The sequence below is a fragment of the Blennius ocellaris genome (genome assembly GCF_963422515.1).
Source record: "Blennius ocellaris genome assembly, chromosome: 17".
In the NCBI taxonomy this organism is placed as follows: Eukaryota; Metazoa; Chordata; class Actinopteri; order Blenniiformes; family Blenniidae; genus Blennius; species Blennius ocellaris.
The window spans coordinates 17,762,261-17,786,528 of record NC_137666.1 but is presented as its reverse complement, the minus strand read 5'-3'; the positions used below and the strand labels follow the sequence as shown (position 1 = coordinate 17,786,528).

The 24,268-nt window shown below is 43.1% G+C and overlaps 5 protein-coding genes across 8 annotated transcripts; 3 read left to right on the top strand and 2 right to left on the bottom strand.

The window, feature by feature from the left end:
- Positions 1–295: 295 nt before the first annotated feature.
- On the top strand, positions 296–6,281 carry atxn3 (ataxin 3). Of its 2 annotated transcripts, none has more exons than XM_080513370.1 (11): positions 296–339; positions 2,481–2,645; positions 2,755–2,799; positions 2,908–2,993; positions 3,081–3,147; positions 3,226–3,313; positions 3,385–3,514; positions 3,601–3,764; positions 3,868–4,012; positions 4,429–4,490; positions 4,581–6,281. In XM_080513370.1, exons 1-11 carry the CDS (start codon positions 313–315, stop codon positions 4,631–4,633), a joined length of 1,032 nt encoding a protein of 343 aa, XP_080369496.1. In that variant the 5' UTR covers positions 296–312; the 3' UTR covers positions 4,634–6,281. The 2 variants fall into 2 exon arrangements, with proteins under 2 accessions (XP_080369496.1, XP_080369497.1); XM_080513371.1 differs by lacking the exon at positions 296–339 and adding an exon at positions 2,310–2,410.
- Positions 6,282–7,982: 1,701 nt separating this feature from the next.
- On the top strand, positions 7,983–9,672 carry serpina10b (serpin peptidase inhibitor, clade A (alpha-1 antiproteinase, antitrypsin), member 10b; the record flags this gene model as incomplete). Its single annotated transcript, XM_080512677.1, has 5 exons — positions 7,983–8,019; positions 8,118–8,750; positions 8,837–9,110; positions 9,263–9,410; positions 9,481–9,672. The coding sequence occupies 5 exons, from the start codon at positions 7,983–7,985 to the stop codon at positions 9,670–9,672; spliced, it is 1,284 nt and encodes a 427-aa protein (XP_080368803.1).
- Positions 9,673–11,005: 1,333 nt separating this feature from the next.
- Positions 11,006–16,556, top strand: ddx24 (DEAD (Asp-Glu-Ala-Asp) box helicase 24; the record flags this gene model as incomplete). The annotated part of the gene is made up of 8 exons (XM_080513225.1): positions 11,006–12,095; positions 12,175–12,573; positions 12,665–12,818; positions 13,584–14,093; positions 14,567–14,642; positions 15,031–15,219; positions 15,292–15,421; positions 16,294–16,556. Exons 1-8 carry the CDS (start codon positions 11,243–11,245, stop codon positions 16,554–16,556), a joined length of 2,574 nt encoding a protein of 857 aa, XP_080369351.1. The 5' UTR covers positions 11,006–11,242.
- A 157-nt stretch (positions 16,557–16,713) lies between these two features.
- LOC308142702 (ubiquitin thioesterase OTUB2-like) lies at positions 16,714–18,933 on the bottom strand. Of its 3 annotated transcripts, none has more exons than XM_080513227.1 (6): positions 18,875–18,933; positions 18,631–18,717; positions 17,616–17,734; positions 17,438–17,522; positions 17,015–17,206; positions 16,714–16,917 (listed from the first exon to the last, which is right to left on the bottom strand). In XM_080513227.1, the coding sequence occupies exons 1-6, from the start codon at positions 18,887–18,889 to the stop codon at positions 16,717–16,719; spliced, it is 699 nt and encodes a 232-aa protein (XP_080369353.1). In that variant the 5' UTR covers positions 18,890–18,933; the 3' UTR covers positions 16,714–16,716. The 3 variants fall into 3 exon arrangements, with proteins under 3 accessions (XP_080369353.1, XP_080369352.1, XP_080369354.1); XM_080513226.1 differs by having other exon boundaries at positions 18,837–18,929; XM_080513228.1 differs by having other exon boundaries at positions 18,861–18,915.
- A 1,334-nt stretch (positions 18,934–20,267) lies between these two features.
- Positions 20,268–23,271, bottom strand: ccdc197 (coiled-coil domain containing 197; the record flags this gene model as incomplete). The annotated part of the gene is made up of 8 exons (XM_080512676.1): positions 20,268–20,447; positions 20,540–20,656; positions 20,726–20,836; positions 21,634–21,806; positions 21,913–21,995; positions 22,076–22,233; positions 22,334–22,510; positions 23,215–23,271. 8 exons carry the CDS (start codon positions 23,269–23,271, stop codon positions 20,268–20,270), a joined length of 1,056 nt encoding a protein of 351 aa, XP_080368802.1.
- Positions 23,272–24,268: the final 997 nt, after the last annotated feature.

Below are 24,268 nucleotides of genomic sequence, written 5' to 3'. Positions count from 1 at the left end.
GCCCAGTTTATTCTTTATGCACACCCCCAGATATTTGTACTCTATCACAATGTCCACATTGGCCCCCTGAATGAAACCAGGGGACACGGACAACACTCCAAAGAATTTTCCTCGGGGATTAATTAAGTATTTCTACTCTATTCCATTCTATTCTGTGTTCACAATAATCTGTTATCACGTTTGAAAAACTGTGGACAGTAACAACCAGAGGAGGCGCTAATGTAACGCAGACGAAGTTTACGGCTGTTTACTCGAAGAAGAAGAAGAAAGAGGCGGGGCCACAGGTCAGAGGTCAATGTTTGACAGAAGCTGATGATGGATTCCATATTTCACGAGAAAGTAAGTCAAAACATTTCATCTAGATTAATCCGCCCTCTAAATGGATTCCGCCGGCGTTTAGACTCGTCTCGCTGCTCGTTTCGTTGCCCTCACGGAGCCGGTTGCTGGGAGATCTGGAGTGTTGTGTGTCTGTTTTGTTGTTCACAAAGCTAACATGCTAACTCGGCTGCTAACCAGACATGGAGAAAAGTTTATTTATTGACAAGAGCGAGTACGCTGAGACGTTTTTAGGGGCTGCAGGCGCGCAGTTTTGTCTTTTTTGTCAAGAGAAGGTCCGTGTGTTGTCAAAGAAAATACATGAAACTAGTTTGTGTTGTTTACGTAGTTTAGCTCGCTGCTTGTAGCTCTTAGCGACTGAGTGATGAACCAGCTGGAGAGTTCACCACAGATGGAGCTTATCTTAAATATCTCAACAAACCCAGAACCGGAAATGTTTTGATGTATAGTTGACTGATGACTGCGTGACCTTATGCTCAGGGAGACATGTTTTAATTAATTCCACCTTTATTTTAGCAGGCAGTGTCCATTAAGAACCAGTTATACTTTGACTTGCTGGCCAAGAGACACAAAGATAAACATAGAAACAAATATATACAATAAAACTGACACGCAATCTTAAAATAAAGGGAACAGTATTTATAGCCCTATAAAGTGCAGTGATCTTTCATTATGGTTGTATGGTATTTGTGTAATAAATACAGGAAGTTTTAAAGTATGTTGAGATGATTTCAGTCATTTGTAACAGAAAACTGAAATGATGAGCAAGGAAAGGCAGTACGGGCTTAAAGGATGACCAGATTGATAAATCTACTCGAATGTAGACTGCGATTTGTGTCGTGAACATTGAGACGGCACTAGATAATGTCGAGGAGTTTTGTAAATTAAATTAAATCAGTGAGTTTGTCTGTCTGTCCAGTTTATCATGGAATACTGGGAGCAATGGTCAGTCCTGAATGGAGCTCCAGTCAAGAAGCAGATAGCAGCTTGGGAAATGCAATTTGTTTTGGTAAAGAAAAGTAATGCAGGATTTGAGTTTTGTGAGTAGCACATTTTTGTGGGTTTCAAATGCAAGTTTCCTGTCAAACCACATACCGAGATACATAGCTTTCAACATACACAACCCTACATGTGCATATTTGTGTTAGAAACCATGCATTAAGTTTTATTTGTGGCTCAAACTCAATGGAAACTATGAAAAAGCAAGATGGATAAAATTGAAGCTGGCCTGTAATGAAGACGTTGCAGTAGTTGGGGAGGGACGAGGTATCATAATGGCGTCACCAGTATAGATGCACATGAGTCACTTGCACCAAGGACAATGTTATTGACATTAAACACCCGGATGCCAAATGTATGCGACGTAATGAAATTATACACAAAGCACAAGCTGTAACCTGTAAAACTATTACTTCAGAAAACAAGTCTTGCTCAGTTATGTAGGCTGAAGTATGCTATCCTTAGACATTACTTTGTGTACAATGGCATATTTTCATCAGAAGTCATGAAGCTCGTCACTGAGAGGCTGTACATTTGTGAGGACATGATGATGTGGCACACACGGTAGCTCATGAATTCATACCTCATGTAAAAATATCACAGGAAGTCGAGGAGTTTGAGGATGTTTCAAAGTAGGAAAATCATTTATCTTCTGGTCCACTTTTCAAAATCAAGAGTCACAAAGCCCCTTACGCTAAATTTAATACAAAATAATGAGAGGAATTTGTGGACACTGCACTGTGATGTTCAGCGTGACGGTACAAGATGTATAAACTAATTCCAACCGTCTCCATGCACCCAGATTGACAAGATATTTTAAGATATTCTACAATAGGTCCAGTAAACTGTGTTTGTGTTTATCTGCCATCTCAAACATAACTAGTCTGGTCTGCCACAGAACCACTTTCATGCAACAAATATTGAACACAAAATGAACCATCCAGCTTTGTACTGCTCCTCTCCTGCTATTTTTGTTGTGGCAGAGTAAATCCTCTCAACCAGTGATTCCCAACCAGGGGGCACCCACCCCCATAGGAGGGCGCCAACGATGGGATACAACAGTCGCATCCCTCAAGTAAATAGTTGGGGAACATTGATCTAAACTTTAGTCACTTATTAAACAGCCGCAACATTTCTGTTTGCAGCAAGAGGGCTCCCTCTGCGCTCAGCACTGCCTCAACAACCTCCTGCAGGGCGAGTACTTCACTCCCGTGGATCTATCCTCCATTGCACATCAGCTTGATGAAGAGGAGAGGATGAGGATGGCAGAGGGAGGCATGGCCAGCGAGGAGTACAGGACCTTTTTACAGGTGAGGACTCTTTAAGCACTAATGTCGCTCCAGCACGATACTTAATGTGTGATCGGACCATTTACTCTTTCTTTTGTTTTGTTTTGTTTTCATCTGAATGTGTTTACAGCAACCATCTGGGAACATGGACGACAGTGGCTTCTTCTCAATACAAGTGAGTTTGAGATATTTGTAGAGACCTGTAAACACACTGTTACAATACTCTAGAACACTGAAATATACATTTTTTTTAAATCCTTTCCTTTTTTGTTGTTTTTTCTAGGTAATTAGCAATGCTCTGCGAGTGTGGGGCTTGGAGCTGATCCTCTTCAACAGTCGGGAGTACCAAAGCCTGATGATCAATCCAATGTGGGGTTTCCTCTAAGTGTTTCTTTCGTGGTAGTTCAACGACATGCATGCTGATAGTTTAAGCTGATGGCGACTTTCATGTTTCAGAAATGAAAAGGCCTTCATCTGCAACTACAAAGAGCACTGGTTCACTATACGCAAGCTAGGACAACAGGTAAGAAATGAACTCCTCTCTTCTTGAAATGTAATGATGCTCCCTGATGGACTTAAGGCACTTTCGTTTTCACTGCAGTGGTTTAACTTGAATTCTCTGCTGACGGGACCCGAACTGATATCGGACACGTATCTAGCGCTATTCCTGGCACAGTTACAACAAGAAGGTACTGTATACAAATGCACTGTTGGAGATGTTTTACTGAGGAAAAGCCTTTAAAAGTTGTCATGTTTGTAGGCTACTCTATATTTGTGATCCGTGGAAACCTTCCCGAGTGTGAAGCTGAGCAGATCCTGGCCATCATGAGGGTTCAGCAGCAGCAGCGGCCGAGGCTCATCGGAGAGGAGGAGGCTCAGACAAGTGCAGGGTGTGTGTGCGTGTGTGAGAGTGATGTGGAAGTATCATATTTTATGTTGTGTCTCCTCACTGACTGAAGCTGTTTGCTCCGAGCAGCAGGTCAGCAGCTCTGGGCCACACGGAGGTGGGCTTTGGCGTAGAGGAGGAGGTGGTGGATGAAGATGAAGAGCTGAAGAAAGCTCTGGCTCTCAGCAGACAGGACATCGATGTCGAAGACGAGGAGGCCGACCTCCGCAGAGCCATTCAGCTCAGCATGCAAGGTTGAGGACGAGCCATTCTGAAAGAATTCATGTGGCACTCAGTGTAAATAATGGCTAATATTGTAAAAATTGGCTTCTTTTTTTTTTTTTTATTGTGTCACAGGAGCAGTGATGAGCAATAAAGCTTCAGAGTGTGTGGTGAGGAATGTGAAATCTGGGGGGCCGGCAGCCGGAGGACAAAGGGAGAGTCAGAATGAAACTCTTACAGCCGAGGAGCTGAGGAAGAGGAGACAAGCCTACTTTGATCGGTAAGTTGAGATGGAACACAATGACACTGAAGTATTCATGTGAGCACAATACATTGCACCACCTCCTCCTATTATTTCACATTTATTAAACATACACTGGTTTTATTTATAGGTGCTTGAAACGTTTCAGTTTATTATGGTTGAATACATGTCATTTCAAACATGTGAAAAGAGCCTAGTTCGTTAAATCTTTATAAATTTGACATCCACCTACATCTGGTATTCATAGTACCGTAACTGAATTATGTACCATTTTATATGCACCAACAGTGTTTTTAATGTGTCATTACATTCGTTACCCTCCGACATCAGCTGCTATTTTCTCCAACAGTTGCAGTCGATGATCAGTTGTTTTGAGACGCATCCGTGTCGGTTGAATAGAACATTCAGAATTCAGATCTCCTCTGTGTGTTTAGGCAGCAACAACAAGCTCAGCCAAGCATTCCTCAACACGACGCACAATCGACAGGCGGCCCAGGTGAGCAAAGGAAGCGGTTTCCGACATGAAGTCGGGTCTCGCGGGTGCGATCCCAGCGTGTTGACATGAGAACACTTTCCTCCCGTCCAGGCTCGGCCAACACCGGCCCCACGGAGAACCAACAACAGAAGCCGGGCCAGTGAAGCAGCGGAAGGTTTCCTCGCGCTGTTAAACAGCGGCCCCGGATCCACGACCCCGTACAGCGGTAGCTTTTTGCTCCCTCTTCTAACCTTTTGCACACGCGAGGACAGTCGGGAGGGCGGACGCGTTTCCCCTGGTTAGTTCGCTGACAGGCTGCAGAGGAAGAGAACGAACGGCGAGAAAGAAACGGCAGCACTTAGTCTCACGAGGACTCGGTGAAGCTCTCAGGCTGGGATAAAGGGGCGACCACAGGACGTAAGATGCAGTTTATCCAAGTTTGCTATTGCCTTTTTACCATGGCGCCTTCTATTTCTATTGTAAACTCTTTTTCTATTCACTTTTTTTTTTTTTTTTTTTCTTTCTTTTGCTGGAAAACACAGGAGATAACATTGAAAGTGTGTGTTTAAATGCTTGGAGGGGACACACCCACACACACTCACACTCACACACTCCCATACACTCTGCTATGGGTGTTCTACGAAAAGCCATATGAGACCACAGACGAAAGCTTTAAAGGTAATAAAGGCCTCCCAACTTGGTATTGGACTTGGGTTTGTAGACCGCCGTGTAATCAAGACCAGCGTGCAGTTTTCCCTTTTTGCGACGTACCGACTCCTCGTTCCCCCAGCAGCACTGTAACACACGCAGCGGCGTTCGCCGCCGCTAACTGTTCGTCGTTTGACTTGAATGTTCACAAGTGGTCCCGCTTTCTGTATTTCAAGCAGCACATTTGTGACGATGAGTTTTTCGCTTTGTTAGGCATAATGACATATCAGATTAGATTGGCTCGCACATTACGTTTGTCCGTTTCGGACGAACCGTGAGCAAAAAAAAAAAAAAAAAAAAAGCAAATCTGACGAAGACGTGCTGATGTTTAGCTGCTAGCTGATCGTGCATATTTCCTTAGCTCATCCAGAACACGCCGCCAGGTAACAGGGAACAATTTATAAACTGGGCTCCTCAGCGCAGCGTTGATTTTACCACCACAGTGTAATCCGATCTGAAGTATACAGCCAGTCATCCCAGTATTGATTTTTTTTTTTTTTTATCCGTATTCATCACAAAGCAAACAGGGGTGATTTTAAATAGTTATTTGAATGAATCCAGACGCCCCCGAGCTGCTCCTTTAATTGCACTTATCAGACTTGTCTTCGAATAAAGATCAGAGCAGTATAATAGAATAAATAATTTGACGATTTCCAGAGATGTTAAACAACAACAAAAACGATTAAACTGATATTTTACTTAGACTTCAAAGTCACAACAAAACACCTTAAAGAGTCGTATGTAAATAAACTCTGACTCTTCACCTCTGAAATCCAGCTCAGCTTCTTGGTGACCCAGATCAACGCACTCAGAGTTTGTTTACTTTTTATGTTGTTGTTGTTTTTTTCGTGTCGATTCAACTTGACCTCCACAAACATTGTTAAACTTCATGCAGTTTGATTCATTCGGCAGGATGAGCTTTTGTTTTCTCTGTATTTTTTTATCTTAACTGCACTTGTAAAGGAGTGTGACATGTTGGTAGTTGGGTTTTGTTTTTTTGATCATTACGTAATTTACATTCACTACATTCTTACAATAAATACTAATTCATCTTTTCTTTTTCCATCTTAGCACAACACATCTTTTTAATGTATTGATTTGTGTTCCAGGATTAAAGTGAAATTCAATCCTCCACCCAACGTCTCTTGTCTTGTTCTCTGTTTCTGTTTAAAGATGGTTTCATGCAGGGTGAGTCATCTTTGTGGAAAAACTATTTATTTTAGTCAAGTTCTACTTAATTCTGCACATTTGACAAGACATTTTATAACCCCATTCAATCACAAAGTGCTTTACAAGAAATACATTAATATTCACATGAGATCTAGTAATATACTGTGTTAAATAACATATAGTTTTAAATGAGACTTTTTCATTCTCCTTTACATTTGTTTTAGGTTCATTTTTAAGCACTTTGTCACTTTAACTGTGTTGTGAATTCCTTGAAGCTGTTTTTCCTGCAGGAAATAAACAATATTCTGGAACTATAACATTGAAGGATCAAACTCCCTCCTTCCATCTTCAGTGTATTTTATCCAACTCAGGATCACTGGGAGCCAATCTCAGCGGGCTGCATGAAGGTGGGATACACTTTTATATGGACTCCTCTTCATCAATAAACATTTTTATATTTCTATAATAGAAATAAAATATAGATATATTTATATATATATATATATAATAATACAAGACATTCAACTGAACCACAACATAGAATTAATGAGCTCCTGTTCGAACAACATTTGATTGAGTAATTAAAAAAGTTTAGAACATCTTCTATAGTATTAATGAATTTATACATAAACGTGCACATTTGTAAAGTGCTAATAGATGAAAATCCTCGAAGTTTAAACTTTCTGAACAGAGATGCAGTTGGCTATTGAACATGAGATCATTCTTACCAATGATGACTATGAAATTCTCACTATGAGCTGGGAGTACAAACCATTGCAACACATGAAAAGTCCCCTTGGATTGCTTGCGCTCTGACAGTGGAGACATATCACCCAAAATAAAATAGAGAATATAGACTAAATATATTACTCAAATCGAATCAAAATAAGAAAATGGGCAAGAGAGACATGCAGTGTAACTTCAGAATAAGGTGTGATTGTGACTGGATATGGAATGCATATAAGACCTTGTTTGGATCGGACGATCAGGGCTGAAGTAAATCCATCAGTATGGTGAAGGGTGACATAGTGGTGAAGCGGTTTAACACTCTCGCCTCAAACAGAGGATATCAGTGGATCAACTCCAGCATGCTATGACCCTGTGTTTAGTGAAACGTGATAGAAAAGAGAAGTTAAGCCGCAGTAATTAGTCTTGATTTCACTGAGTGGACCTCAGATATTCAGCAAGCGACACATTCTTTCACAAACCTCCGTAGAAATAGATCTGCATCCCGAGGTGTTTGATTTCATACGCATGTGGCCAACTGAAGTGATTGGAACACTTGATATCACTGATGCGGATAACTCAGCTTTTGGCTTAATAAAAGGTTCAAATGTAAACGTCGTGTTTCTGCATCGGTCAAGTTCTTGTTATATCTGATAATATCGATTCAAACCCACAAACATGGACACACTGGACAATAGTGGCCGACCAGTCATGTGCACTGGTTTGTTCTTGAGTCAGAATTGGCCATCAGTTCCTCGTGGGCCGGCCGGAGAAGGTCAATGGGCCAGCGTGTGAGACAGCCCCACTGGAAGAGAGGCCCAGAGTACAAACAGGCATGACTCTCTCTGTATGTCGTGGTTAATCTGTAACAAGCAGAGCACACTTGCACTTTGTTTCCCCAAATAAAAGATGGAGTTTTCCAACACAAGTTTGCTCAGGCTGAAAGGTAAGTGTGGTGAAAACTTTCGCTCAGACGCGACAATCAAAACTCTAATTTCGTCTCACTTTCTTACTTTCTTACCTTCGGACTTCTTCTGGTTTCAGGTGGTGCTCCCACGGCTCTACGGATTCAAACTATGTTGGTGACAAACGCCAAGATGGGATTTTCTCTCATCCTCGCTTACCTGTGCTTCCTCGCTCCTCTCCAGGCAGAGCGTCCAAATGCCACCATTTCAGACCTCTCGCTCAAGAATATGGACTTCGCCATGAACCTTTACAGGAAAATCGCCAGCTACCACGACAAGAACATCTTCCTGTCCCCTCTGAGCATCTCCACCAGCTTCACCGCCCTCCTGATGGCTTCTGACGGCGTCACGCACGAGGAGATCCTGGCCGGATTAAACCTGGAGCAGCTGGAGGAGGCCGACCGGCCCGAACTGATCCCCGAGCTCTTCCAGCTCCTCCACCAGAACATCACACGGAACGGCTCGCTGATGCTGGAGCAGAGCATGGCCATCTTCCTGCGCCAGCACTTTCAGATCGAGAAGAAGTTCGAGGAAGACGTGAAGAAGTTTTTCCATGCCGAGATCAAAAGTGTAGATTTCACCAAGACGGAGAAGAGCGTCGGCTTCATCAACGACTACGTCAAACAGAAGACCGCCGACAAAGTCACAGACATGATTTCCAACCTGGACGAGCTGACACAACTCTTGTTGGTCAACACGATCTTCTTCCAGGGTAAGTGTGGTAGCAGTAATCTGGTGTACATATGGTTCTAACTGTATGATGAGAAGAAAGAGAAATATCCCCCCCTGGTTCTGCAGGCGGCTGGCAGAAGCCCTTCAATTCCGACCTGACCCAAAACACTCCCTTCCACATTGACAACTACAACATCGTGCAAGTACCGACGATGTTTCTGGAGGACAAGTTCTACACGATGGACGACGTCACGCTGGGGGCCAGAGCCCTGAAGCTGCCGTACCAGGAAGGTGTCGCCATGCTTGTCCTGCTGCCCGACAAAGGCAGGGACTACACCGAGATCGATGACGAGATCAGCGCTAGCAAGTTCCAGAGCTGGATCAGAAAGCTGTACAAAACGTAAGTGCACTGTCCAGTTTTCAAGTTTTTATATGAGTCCCCGCTGGCGGCCGCCACAGGAGTCGTGGCCTCTGATCTGTATTGTGCAGTGATGAACATCCAGCATTAAAAGAGAGTAAATAATGAGCCAAAAAATGTTTTCTCCTCCACAGAAAGCTGGAGGTCAACATGCCCAAATTCAAGATGGAGCAGTCCTATTCCCTGCAAAACATCCTCCCAGACATGGGCATGTCCAGCGTCTTCACTAATGCAGCCAACCTGACCAGGCTGAGTAAAGACAGAGGCCTGAAGGTGTCAGAGGTCAGTTTTCATTCTGTAATTTCATTCTACAACCTCAAAGTGTCCAGCTGAAGACAGCCTATCTGTTCAGGTGCTGCACAAAGCCGTTATCGAGGTGGACGAGACCGGGACCACCGCGGCCGCTGCCACCACAATCGGCATCATTCCGTACTCTCTACCGAGGACCTTCACCGTCAACCGGCCATTCTTCTTCTTCATCTACCACGAGGACACCAACTGCCTGCTGTTCATGGGCAGAGTGATCGACCCCACCAAATATTAAGTGTCTGGTCAGAGATCGGATGAAGAGAGAGGGAGATTTGTTTTGTGTATAGTCGGGCTTTTTTAATCTCAGATTGGTGTGAAATGTTTGTTTTTGTTTGTTCTGTTAAAGTCTGCCGGCGAGGGGTCGAAACAATAGCAATAAAATAAAATAAAAACATATTTGGGTTTAGTTTGGAATTTGTCTATCAAATTTGTGATTATGAGCTTAAAAGCCTCACTGAATACAATCAGTGTGCAATAATAATGCAAAAATACCACAGTCATTTGCCCAGTTTGTCAAATAGACAGTAACTGTAATTACTAGAGCATCTGACATCAAAATATACGTTAATAGAACCACCTCACTTCCCAGTTTGTTTGTTTTTTTCCACAGAGATTTCAATAATAATCTATAAATGTGTTTCTTAACCAACCTACAGCAGTTCAGACTGAAAACATCTAGAATAAATTTTAGTTTGTCAAGCTGTAAATGATGAACGTGTCATGTGTTTATTTCACTACAGAAACATCTACTGGATGTTTTTCATTCATAGCATTTCAGCGAGATTGTTGGTGATCACTATTTGAAACACACGCGCACACACACACACACACACACACACACACACACACACACACACACACACACACACACACACACACACACACACACACACACACACACACACACACACACACACACACACATTTTCATTAAATTTTTTTGGACTGATAAGATCTTGAACTGAAAAGCTGAATCCTTTTTACCAGTATAATGATTTATTTTTAACTAATGACTCACTCGCAATACATTTCTATCCATTCAACCTTTATACCTACTTTAATTATACTAGAGCGACATCTTGTATCATTGTGAAAATGTCATGCGGATACATTGTGACTGACAATCTCCATCACAGTTTGATTTACTGACAAAATAGTAGTTAGAAACCTACGAATACAGTAGCCTTTGAGGAATACCCATTGACAACTGATTAAACTCATCCTCCCCCTGATACAACCCATAAAGTCAATGATTCTTTTGAGTTTTGGGAAATGAGCTTGTGGGCTGAAAGTATCAGTATTGTTTTTCATTGTCAATGTTAAATTTGAGAAAATGAATCATTTAGAGAATTTTACCAGTATTATCTATGAGATGCATCGCAGACAAAATTCTCATCTCGAATTAATTTTTGTTGGAAAAGTTAGATATACTGTACCTACAGTTCCACGGTGGCGTGTTGACTGTTTGTGTTCGCCGGTCAATAAAGTTTTTGCAAACCATGTGACCGGAACTGTCATGGCGGCGCACTGCGCTCATGTGTGGTTGTCATCGGACGGGATAACATTTGGATAGTTTTAAAACACTCAGTCGAGATAAGACGTTTTTTGTGTGTGTATTTGCGGATATTATCATTATTCGTGAACCTTATTCGTTGTTTTATGTTTATACAACGAAGCTTTTGTATTTTACTGCTGGTTAACTTTACACATTGAAGGCACACGTGCGTCTTCCATCTCTGCGTTGGCAGCTGTTTCATTGCGTCCTGGTCGAGCTGGGTTTGCATTTTCTTCATTCGGAGACAAAAATGAAAACGAAGAATGGCAAAGCGAAGAAGAGGTTTGTGTGCCCCAGAGAGCTGAAGTCAGACAAACGGGGCATCAACGTTAAAGGGAAATGGAAAGCGGTGGAGCTCGACCCCAGCCTCTTCTCCGAGGAGGGTCTGGAGGGTTTGGTGTGTTTTGAGGAGCTGACAAACTACAGTCTGATTGACACGGAAAAGGCAGCAGCCAAAGCTGAAAAGGCCTTGAAGCAGGAGGAGAAAAAGGCAAAGAAGAGAAAAGCCAGTGGAGGAGAGGAGGCTGGAGATGAGGGCACAGCTGAGCCAGCAAAGAAGAAACCCAAGAAGAAAAAGAAGAAGAAACCAACTGCAAGTCAGTCGGATAATGTGTCACCTGAAGAGGAAAAGCAGGAGATTAAAGCTTCAGATGAGGTTGTCAATGATGATACACCTAAAGATTCAACCCCAGTGTCTGATCTGAACGTCAAATCAAAAAAGAAAAACAAAAAGAAGAAAAAGAAACCAAAGCAACAGACGGAAAAGAGTGCAGAGCCAGAAAAGCAGGTAAATGTCGAACCTTCATCGGAGCGGGTAACTGTGGAGCCTCCATCAGAGCAGGTGACTCCAGATGGTGATAACTCAAGTCGAGATGACCTTTCCAAACTCCCCATGAAGCAAGTGAAAAACTGGACAAATGCAGCTCTTTGTGGCTCCAATGACAAAAACGCTGATGTGAGTGCGTGGAAGGAGTTGTTTGTCCCCCCGTCGGTCTTAAAGGCGCTAAGTAGTCTTGGATTTGCTTCGCCCACGCCGATTCAAGCCCTGGCTCTGCCGTCTGCCATCAGAGATCGTATGGACATATTGGGCGCAGCAGAAACGGGTGAGATATAGTGCTGTTTCTCTCACATTTGTTTATTGGACTCCACAACATTTTGTCACCCGATTTTCCTTTTTTTCAGGAAGTGGAAAGACTCTGGCTTTTGGCATTCCTATGATCCACAGCATCCTTGAGTGGAAGAATTGCCCGGAAAAAACCGTCGATGGCGACAGTGAGCCTCCAGTTGAGGTGGAGAGTTTGTATTTGCCTTCTGTAAACCAGCCCACTGGAGACACAGAGCAGGAGCATGAGATGGAGGCTTCAGAAGAAGAGGATGGAAATGCTAGCGATCAGATTCAAGAAGACGTGGAGGAAGAAAGAGACGACGATGTGCAGCTTGGTTCTGCAAATGCAGACTTTGGTCTCAAGGAGAAAGATGCCGGCGACCAGACTCGGCCTCTTCTTGGACTTGTTCTCACTCCCACCAGAGAGCTGGCTGTTCAGGTCAAACACCACATCGACGCCATCGCAAAGTTCACAGGTGAGTCAACGTCAGTCAGTCGGGCGGGTTGGGTAAACTGATCATGTCTTGGCGCCTTCACGGATGTCGAGGTATTCGATGTGTTGTGCAGGGATCAAAACAGCCATCGTGGTGGGAGGAATGGCACAGCAGAAGCAGAGGAGGATGCTGAAGCGCAGGCCAGAGATCATTATTGCTACTCCGGGACGTCTGTGGGATTTAATCAAAGAGAGAGATCCACATCTGGTCAACCTCAGACATCTCAGGTAAGTCACAGATGTCGGTGTAGTGAAGATAGAGACTCCATCATCTAAATTCAGATGCTTCTAATGTCATAAATTAGAGCAAATTTTTAAAAAAAATGGATAAAATGGCCAAAATTAGATGAGATGATGTCCGACTGTCCTGCATCATTATGTCAAAAGAAGCTAATGTGCCGTCAGGCTCATTAATATTTGACACAGTTTTCAGACTTTCAGCTCTGGAACTCGTCACGCTGGATCTGAAATGAAATGACTCAGATTTTTCATAGAGCTGAAACTAAAAATACAAATTAGGCTCGATTGTTTACCTTGGTACAGCAGTAAATGGCTTGAAATCAATGGAAATTATTAAAGAATTGCCAACTGCAGGTAGATTGTTGTTTCCAAGTGGGAGACCTGTGTAATTGTTTTAAAAGAAAGTAAAGTAAATGGAGAAGCACAATCAGAACTTTTGGCCTTGTGACAGTGAATGTCAGCAAAAGCAGAGACTTTCCCAGTCTGATACTTAGATTTTTTTTTTTTGATATACTGATCTGCAAAGAGGTTGTATGGTGTCCATTATAACTTCAACTTGTTCTTTGTTTATTCCTGAATTGTTCCTCTCCTGGATTTCCTGTTTCACAGCTCCGCTGTACGACACGTGAAAATAGCATGCATGAAACCCTGGATTCAACTGGAACGTGTCTCATGTGGTGCAGCGAAGCTCAACAGAGACAAACGTCGAGTCTCGCGAGCCGGGTCTCATTCTAACCACGCTTGTGTTCAAAGGTGCCTGGTCATCGACGAGGCCGACCGCATGGTGGAGCGAGGACACTTTGCGGAGCTGGAGAATCTGCTGGAGATGCTGAACAGCACGCACTTCAACCCCACCAGGCAGATGTTCGTGTTCTCCGCCACGCTGATGATGACTCACAGCCTGCCGTCACGCCTGCTGAAGAAGAAGAGGAGCGTGGACCAGAGGAACAAGCTGGAGGTCCTCATGGAGAAGGTGGGCATCAAATCCAAGCCCAAAGTCATCGACCTCACCAGGAAGGAGGCCACCGTGGAGACGCTGACGGAGACGCAGATCCACTGCCAGAAGGAGGAGAAGGACTTCTACCTGTACTACTTCCTGCTGCAGTACCCGGGGCGCACCATGGTGTTCGCCAACAGCATCGACTGCATCAAGAGACTCAACTCCCTGCTGGTGATCCTGGACTGCACGCCGCTGCCGCTGCACGCCAACATGCACCAGAAGCAGCGCCTCAAAAACCTGGAGCGCTTCGCCGAGAGGGAGAGGTGAGTTGTAGCACACATTCACAGGCGCCCCGTGCTCATGATGATGATGCCACAAGTGTTGAACCAACAGCTGAGGGCTTAATTTTCTGTTGGTAAAGGGAGATGTCTGCCCCAGCTTTTTCAATTTCAATGTTTTAACATCAGACCTGTTGGGTTTAATAATGTGGGGTTTGTAAAGCATTGCTTTTATGTTTGAATATTTTGGTTTGTATCTTGAATTTTGTAAAAAAAAAAGAGAAGAATCTCTATGGGTTAAATCTAAAAGTTGATATGCTCAGTCCTTCAGTTCATTGTTTTTCATAATCAGGGTTTGATACAAAATGAAACACTTGATGTTTTCCTCTGGTTGTTTCCTGTGAGATGTTGGTTTTAGCAAAGATTTTTACGAAAGAAGGCAGAATTTAGGAAATTCCATTTAATACCAAATACTCGGCACAACCGCTGATTTGACTAACTTTTCCTTTCATTCACAGTTGTGTCCTTCTGACCACCGACGTGGCAGCGCGAGGTCTGGACATCCCCGACGTTCAGCACGTCATTCACTACCAGGTAAAGCCTCTGAAAGCTGATGGCAGCTCCTCCCGGTGTCACACGGAGCCCAAAACTGACATTGTTGAGAACTATTCAGAGAGAAGACGTCGGTTTTATTGCGTTGTGTGTGAAGTCCATAACTCCCATTACATCACAAAACTGGCTCTGGCTGCACATTGCACTTTTGTGCATCACATTTATTTATTCCCAGCATCAACAGTTGTAGAAACCTGCTGATGCAACACAAATGTGCTGTTCTTACAAGACACACAGTGGAATAGAAATGTTTAAAAAAAATCTATGATTTAGGGAAATTTCAATTTGAATTAAGTTGTTTTAAAATGAGCTTTTGTTTTGTGGGTTCCCCCCAAACTTTTTCCGTAAATCCCTCCGCCTCTGCTCACAGGTCCCTCGAACGTCCGAGACGTACGTCCACCGGAGCGGCCGGACGGCCCGAGCCGCCAAGGAGGGGCTCAGTCTGCTGCTCATCGGCCCCGACGACATGATGAACTTCCAGAAGATCTACAAGACGCTGGGAAAAGACCAGGAGCTGCCCATGTTCCCCGTGGAGACCAAGTGCATGAAGGCCATCGAGGTGAGGCCCACGTCCACCACGACCTGCTGTCAGGGTGGCGTCTGATTAATGTGGCCGGCGTTCCCGCTGCAGGAGCGAGTGAAACTGGCCCACAGCATCGAGAAGATGGAATACTTCAACAGCAGGGAGAAGAAGCACAACTCGTGGTTCAAGCGCGCGGCCGAGGCGCTGGAGCTCGACCTGGATGACGATCTTTTACTCGGTGAGAGAAACATTGTCACGACCAGTAAAAACACAAATCTCGTCATATCAACACACGCATACACACACTGTGTGGGCGGGGCTTTGCCTCTTTATGCCTTGATTTACATACCCCCACACACACCACCGACATGCTTTAATTTTGAATAAATTCATGTTTTGATCTCTGGATCCTCGTCTCCTCTGCAGCCTGGAGGAGGAAAAAGGATTTGTTTGGTTTATTTTTTGTTGAGGCTGAGTGCGTTAAACCGCTGCCTCTTTAATTGCACAGAGAGACCAAAGGGTACGTCCGAAATCTCTCTATTGACTTTCACTGAACCCCGGAAGTGTTTTGTGTCGTGGCCAATAAAACACAACAAAAACCCTCAAAGCAAGCAGAAAATAGAGAAAAGTGTATTTAATATGAAAACTGAACACCCTCCATTTCTTGGCACGCATGTGGTTGTGTAGTACTCGTGTGTGTAATGTACGGAGGAAAAGTAAAGGCAGCGCTATGTCTTCGGTGCCGGCGTGTATCATGTCTGCCGGTTCTATCCTCAAACGCTGTAACAGTTAAAACAAAATAAAGGAATGTGGAACTGAACATATAGGTAGTGGTCTTTGTAATGTTTTTCTTTTCATATGTTTACTGTTTCATAAGTTTGAAATAGAAGTCTGACCTTTGTGGTTTATAATGAATCCATTTCCCCCCAGTAGGAATCTTTCTTTATCTCCTACATGTTCATTTCATACTATGAAAGTCTTTATTTCTGACGGGCCTTTTTTGCAAATTCAATGTTTTGACGTTTTTGTTTTTTTTTCATTGTTCTGTGAAGCACTTTGGATTTTATTAACCCGTGTTGAAAGGTATAAGTCAAGTTTGTTTGTGTGCAGGCGGAGAAAAGGACGAGGACAACGACAGGGAGCAGCAGAGGAAAGTCAAAGGGATGAAGAAGCATTTGAAGCATTTGATCTCACAGCCCATCTTCAAGAACGTGCTAAAGACCAAGTACCCCACTCAGATGGGGAAGCTCCAGCTGCCCAGCATCCCTCTGTCCAAGAAGGAAAGCGCTCTGACCAGCGTTTTAAAGGAAGGGAAGAAAAAGAAGTTCAAGAAAAGCGTTAAACCACAGCAGAAGAGAGAAAAGCAGCAGTGATAAAGTTTGTAAAAAAAAAAAAAAATATTTTTAATTCTTCTAAATACTGAACATATAGTGTGCCCCTGTGCTTTCCATGTTGAGCTGCTGTAAACTGTTAAGATTTTATAAAAAGCTGTTCCCACAAGTGTCTCGGTGAATTCACGTTCCTGAGTGGAGGTCAGAGCCGCGGGTACAGGATGTTATAATGCGACGTCTGGTAGAGGAGGTGAAGCGACGGTTCGTCTCCCTCTGGAATGATGTGATGAGCCAGCTGCTGCTCGTCGCCCTCCATTGAGACGATGTGGATGCAAACGCCCAGAGCCTGCGACAGAGCCAGGATGTCCACGTGGTCGCACTCCATCGCCATGGCCTCCACTTCCTGAGTGGAGAGAGAGAGAGAGAGAGCACAGAGCTCACGCGTCACCCGACGGGCGTTTGTCACCGAGGCTTAGGCGGCCGCACGCTCTCCTGCCGACCTGACGGCAGTAGGCCCGGAGGTCCGGGGCCTCCACGAAGCTGGCGAAGAAGTCCGCGTGCTCCTGCAGGTGTGCCGACGTGAGCAGCCGGAGGTACTGCACCACGCCGTCCGACGTCGGCTGGCGGTTGAAGAGCCTCAGCAGCGTGTTGTCGTGCTCGTCGGCCTGACACTCGTCCACGACGCTCAGCACCTTCGGGACAGCGGAGTGTTTACAGTCTGCTCCCACTCAGGAGAACAGGCGGAGTCCGAGTGACTCCGTCTCAACAATTACTGGTGCACAAGAGCCGATCCCAAAACAATGTCGACCATTTAAATTCAAGTGTTTATCAAAGAAGCCTGCATGTTCAGGTTGAAGATGATTAAATACTTGTTGACTTTCCAAACTTCAACTTAAATAGTGTTTTGTATAGAAGTCACTTACGGTGTTCAGGTGGTGCTTGAAGGAGTTTTCATCAAACCCTGCAGAGAGCAACGCCTCACCGCTCGCGATCATCTTCTCCTTGAATCTGAAGGTGAGAACCAGTGAGACGAGACGATAAAACATGTAACCAACACGCTTCTATTTTCTGTGGCCTCAGTGGAGCGTGCTGATGACCGACCTCTGCAAAGCTCTGACGTTATGCAGGACGGACTCCAAGTGTGCGAAGCAGAAAGCTCTGTAGAAGCAGTTTCCATCACCGCGCACTCTCCTCACTGCACAGAACTGGCTGCCTAATTCCTTAAAAAAAGATTACAAATCTGGTTATTTTGCAGGTGGGGGAAAAATATTTTACATATCTACTCAAGAATTACGATTGCATTGTTTAAATGTATACATAATCTTTTGTTCCGATGATATTTACTTTTTAATCATTAAAACTTCTCCATTCAAACCAGATTTCTCAGTCAAATAGGAAAGAAATGTAGATACAAGTCGGAAACAAATGAAAACATTGGCTACAAAATAGCAGATTAAAAAAATTGATTATTTGAAGTTGTGGGCATCGTACATGTGACATTTTTCCTCAGTATATAATCTGAGTATAACTGAAATTTTATTTTCTACCTCTGAAATCCTAAATTGCTCCCATATCTGGCCACAATTTGAATGAATAATGAAACTTTTTCATCTGCATTCTGGAGGCATTTATTTATTCATTATTAACACTTTATATATCTTCATTGATTTAAAAAAAAACAACTCATGGTGTCATTTTATACAGTTTGTCTGGGGAATGTGCCAGTGAATGTACAAATTGCCCATAATGCAACAGTTATAGAAGTTTGTTGGACATTTCAGTGTAATTTGCACCAGAAGGATTCATTTAAATTAGCTTTGTTTAGATCTTAGTCATTTTACATAGTAATTGTGAAAACATGGAGTTTCTCGTCAAATTGACGCTGCGCTGCAACAAGGAAAAACTCTAAACTTTTACACGTAAAGGTTAATAAAGCACTTTTTTTGTTTTGTTTATCAGTCCCAGGCCACTCGAGGCGAAACTGGGCCTTGAACCAAAATGTGTTTCACCGCCCTGCTTTTCAGTGATCCTAATGAAAGCGCCCTGAAATACAGGTTCCACGCTGTAACGCAGGGAGTAACTGTAATTAGTTACTGCCATGGATCACCCGGCTTACTTTGTGTTTGGTGCTGGTGGTTTCCTCAGTGAAGAGTGAAGAAATGTCCTCTGAGCAGTGAACACAGCAGCCGCCTTCAGGCTCCATCTGTCAGGGAACCAGAGTGAGAACCAGCTGGGCTGGAGCCCCCCTGTGACCCCCCCTCCCTTACAGCCCCGACACCCCCAACGAGAAAGGCACGAGCCCCCCTATTACCCCACCCTTACCCGCACAAACGTTCCTCCACACACCTGAAACATCTTACGTGTAATAAACTCATCTGCCTCAAAGACGTGCGTCAAAACATTGCAGCAACATTGTTTCCGTTTTCTGTTACCCGGATGTTTGGCAACATCACGTGGTTGCGTTAAAGGGCCAGTGTGTTTTCTTGCTTTCTTGCTTTCTTTCTTTCTTTCTTTCTTTCTTTCTTTCTTTCTTTCTTTCTTTCTTTCTTTCTTTCTTTCTTTCTTTGGGTTTTTGCATTAGTTTTGGTTTAATAAACAAATGATAATTCTGTCACTTCTATATACGTACTTTTTTGGTTCAAAAGAAACAAATAATGTAAATAGATGTAATGTATTTTTCTTGAATTTATAACATCAATTTTACTTACAATTATAATTATAATTGCAATACCAAAACGGGCACTCTGTAGAGTCATAGAGCTCATATGAATGCTAACTAGGTAGTTACTGTGTCAAACACTGATCTCCATGAGGAGTGTTTTGGGGTTTATTCGGAAATGGTTAGCCATTAACGTCCCACAATCAAACCCAATGTGTCTTTGGATGTTGACAAGTCATCCCTGAAAATTTCATGCAATTCGGGTGAGTTTTTTTTGTAAAAAAGCTGGTAAAATACATACATACATACATACATACATACATACATACAAACCAATAAATAACATGAATATTAGGATTTAAGCAGACAGTAATATTAATCTTATGATGTGAGACCATGTCAGTAACAGCAACAAAGTATTTCAGCAAGAATAATTGAACAATCACGAAAGGTCACAACTTCATGTTAAATACTTTTATTTATTTGGGTCATTTAATGTTCTTTTTCCAAAATGAAACAGCAAACACATCACCGTTCACGCAGTTTCACTTAATTATGACCATTTTAACATTCAACAAGGATTACACACTTCTGACACCTAATAAACATGGTATTTGTCATGAAGTCTTTAGCATGTACAGTATGACAATGAAGCTGACGTCACTGAAGCTACTGTAAATACATAGCATGTTGGTACTTCTACAGATAATTTTTCAGTTCTGTAACATTATTCATACTTTACAAAATCCGATTTTGAAATTTTGGGTCTGCAACTTTTTAATATGCATTTCTGTATCTATCAAGCCCATAACTGAGTAAATTCTTGGATTTATTTTAAAATATGTTAGCAATGCAGTGGTCTGTTTTGTTTTTCTCAATGAGAAATGTACTTTAAATACAAATGCTGGAACTTGAAATATCTGTTTTTGACATGCAATACCCAATGGTTTAAGTAACTAATATGCCCAGTAGTCCCTGAGAAGGATGCTATTAATTGTACATGATAAATATGACCTTGATTAATATTTCTTTACAAACACATAATGGAGCTCTCAAATTTCCCAGTTACCCACGAACACATCACAACCTCAGCCTCAACTCAACGCCTCACTCTTTTTGCTCACTTTACTTGAGCTTTTGATTTGCGTTTTGCTTCCGAGGCTTTTCACCGACGCCTTCCTTGTGGCCTTTTCTGCAGCAGCCGCCATGGCTGACCCCGCCACCATCAACCTCCTCACTCTCCTCTCGGTGTCCACCTTGTCTAAGATGTACTCCTAAAATGAAACAGAATAAATAAATGAATACAAATCTGGGTAAACTTGGGTTGTGGATTGCTGTCGGAAGGCTCATCCCTCAGGATATTCACCTTCACCATGTCCATCATTGTCATTACGTTCATGTCCTCCAGCGGTCCGTATCCAGGCAGGTAACACTGCTCTGCCAGGTTGTTGACAGCCAGGAGCAGCCTTCCCTCCTCCTCCACCTGAGACACGAGAGGATGATTGGAAATCCTTCCACTTGAGAGTCACGTCTTTAGATTCCCAGCACTTACCCTCTCTCTGGAGAGTCTTTGTTCCTTCTCCAAGTTCACCTCCGCCTGCTTGTTCTTCTCTTCCAGGGTTTCTAACTCAGTCTGCAGTTCAGACAGCTCTTTTATGGACATCTGCAGCACGACACAAGGAGCACCTGAGCACAGACTATTAACTGAGTGCGACAGACGACAATATCTTCTTTGAGTGCAGCACTGACTCAACATTAGATAAATGAAATGCCTTATTCCACTGTGTGTGGCAGAGGTCTGCAACCTGCGGCTCTGTTGCTTATTCTGCAGTGGCTGATTGAAGCTGAAGAAGACTTTTATCTTGTTTTCATTTTATTCCTGCACACAAAGTCATTATCAAAGGACTTGCAACCCTTGGCTGAAAAGGCAGAATTAAAAATGGCTTAAATGGAGGAAAATCGCTAAAACCCACAAAACATGTTTCTCAAAAAAGGTTTGTTAAACACTAAAAATGTCAAAATTATTCTTTTTTTTTTTAATGCTGAAAAAGAAGGTTGAAACCACTAAAATCAGGTACAAAAACAGCTGAAAATGTAATGAAATGTTTGCCTTCCCCAATAAGAATCGAAAGTTCATAAATGCAATATATGACACAGTTTATGTTCATATATCAAAACTATATATGAAACTTTAAAAACTGCGTTAGCCTCATTTTAAAGCTTTGACGTGTGCCCGACAAATTATATTTTTGGAGAAAATTGTCAAAAACAGCTCTTGTGGTCATAAAGGTTGCAGAGCCCAGGTCTGTAGGAATGTGATGGTGGCGGTTGCAGGGCGACATTTATGCATACAAGCAAGTTTGTTGTTACGGTTCACGATTGTTTTGCTGGCGGAAGGGTGAAAAGAAAATTGACAATAAACACGCCGTGACAGTCAATATGTGGACGTGCGGCGCCGACCCGTGTCCTGGTGCTGTGCTCCTGGGTCAGGCTGTGCAGACGCCGGTGGCCGAGCTCCTCCTCCTCCTCCGTATGCCTGAGACGCTGCAGCAGCTGCCGCTGGGTGATGGAGAGGCTCTCGTGGTGCTGAATGATGGGCATGACCAAAAATTCAGAGCAATTATCAAGGTCGTCTAGAAAAAAGAAAAAAAAAATATTCAGGTTTTCCATTTGACAGTCCTGCAACAGAAGGAGGTTTTCCACATCCAGCAAGGCAACAACGATCACATTTAAACTTACTACGAGGGAAGAAATCCAGTGTTTTCAGTAAATAGTCTTCATAGATTTTATACTTTTCCACTCTCTTCTTTAAAACTTGCTTTCTGTAAGGAGAGATGATGGATATCAAGCTAGAAGATGGGTAATATTCTGTTTATCTTGAGTTAAAGTGTGTAGTTTGTACCTGGCTCCCAGCTGTTGGAGCTTCTCTGTCAAGTCTTTTATCTCATTGCATTTCACAATGTTCTCTTCCCGCGTGGCTTCACACTTCTTCAGCGCTCTGTGTCGCTTAGATTCATTTTCGGCCACGAACTTCTCAAATTTCATGACCCTTTCTGTAGTCTGGTGGGAAGCACAAGCCAGGAGGACTTCCTTATTAGGACAGTGTCAGCCGTGGTGTCATACAAAGGTCGACGACCAGCTATTTCCCCATTTAACTCGCCTGTTTGTGTTTTTCTTCCAGTTCCGACCTCCTCTGATTGAGAATCTCCACGCGGCTCTTGAACTCTTGTCGTTTGAGTGCCAGTCGTTTGTCCACCTCGTCCAAGTCTGCCTGCTTGTTCACAACCTGGGTCTTTTGGAAAGTGTTCACCCCTCCCTCCCAGGCTCTGCCTGAAGTCTAAATGTGAAACAAAATAAATGCATGAGATGCTTTCAGTTTGTTGAATTATGAATAATTTTTTTGTAAACCTTCTTTTAAAGCAGCAGAGTTTAACTCATTTCAGTCCCGGTGCTGCCGAACACAAGTGATGTAACACTCTTTAAACATAAATAACAACAACTTGACCAGCTGATGAACTACCTGAAGTGAAACTTCTTTGCCGCAGTGACTCACTGAATACGGAATTGACCCACATCGGTTGCAGCCACACAGAGCAGCGCTCAAGGGGAGCTGGGGGGAACTGAGGGTCTTGCTCAGGGACCCCCAGTGCATGTTTTGTTTTTTTGTTTTTTTTGGGGGGGGGGGGTGGACCAGGAGGAAAACCCACGCACACACAGGGAGAACATACAAACTCCACCGTGCCCCAACGGTCTTCATTCCTCTTTTCTTTGGTCTTCAATTACAAGGATGCAATGTAAACTTCAGTTTTGGCTTAGGATGTGTTGGAAAAATACAATTTGAAAATTAATTTTGAAAGTCAGATAAGTGTGGGTTTTTTTTTATATAAATATGCTACATTTGATTAGTAGAAGGAAAATGTGTCTCAAGTGTAAAAGGTGCAAACATCTGGACTAGTGAGTTCAGTTTATCTGCAGAATGTTTATCATTAGAAGATACTATTACATCACATTAGCTTCTGTTGGTTCCCGCAAACATCCCACTTTCCAAGTGGGAAGTTCCCAGTTTGACAGCATGTACTGTATTAGTATTTCTCCCATGGTTGCACCATGGGAAATTAACAGATAACCCGAACAGAATATAAATGGAATATGCAGGATTAGTTTTCACAAACAAGACACGTGCAAAGTCAGAGAGGAAATTGGCTTTGGAATAAAACAAAACAAATATAACATATTGCTCTTACCTTGACAGATATGTAGTTAACATTCCCGTCTTTTTTATATCTAAACAGGACAAACAAGAGATAATAACAATCAAACACAGTTCAAACTTTTTAATGGCTTTTAACGACATTTAAAGGAACAGGACTACCTGCTGTCCTCCGACTGAGTCACAAACACGTTTCTTGTTGAGTTGTAGGGCTGAGGAAGAGGAGGGCCGCTGTTTAACAGAGGAAGATAAAAAGTGGTCATTGTTTATGTTGGTGTTGCGTTCAGGTGCTCTGCCCCGTATCTCGATCAAACGTCCTCTGCTCCGGATGTGTCCCTGGATTTGTGTCACTGTTGCCTGGCAACCGCGAGCGTGTCAACGGATCGTTTCTCTGTTGTCATGGTGACTAAAGAGGGGGCGGAGTTTTTGTTTGAATGAGAAGCTGAGGGACAAAGATCGTCTGACATGGGGAACTGAAAGAGGGCCCACTCTGACCTGATTCTCCAAAATGGGAAACTTTATCTGAACTCAGGGGCCACGAACAACAATATTATTTCAGCTATTGTGGGGTTTCAGTATTTACAACCCAGGTACCATTAAAGTATTCAGAGGATACAGAAAAATCTCATAATGTTGGAGGCAAGGCTGGAAATCAACTCTGAATGGCTGTGACCTTTGACCCCCCTGGGAACAGCATTACAAACCCACTTCATGGTATAAAGGATGCTACATAGGTTCGTGAACACTTAAAATAGTTTAACAAAAGTTTATTAAATTCATTTGGTCTTTATTTATATAGCAGTCCATCTGAGGCACTTTTACAGAGAAAAACCCAGTTCCACATGAGCAAGCATAAGATACAGTGGAATGGAAAAACTACCCTTT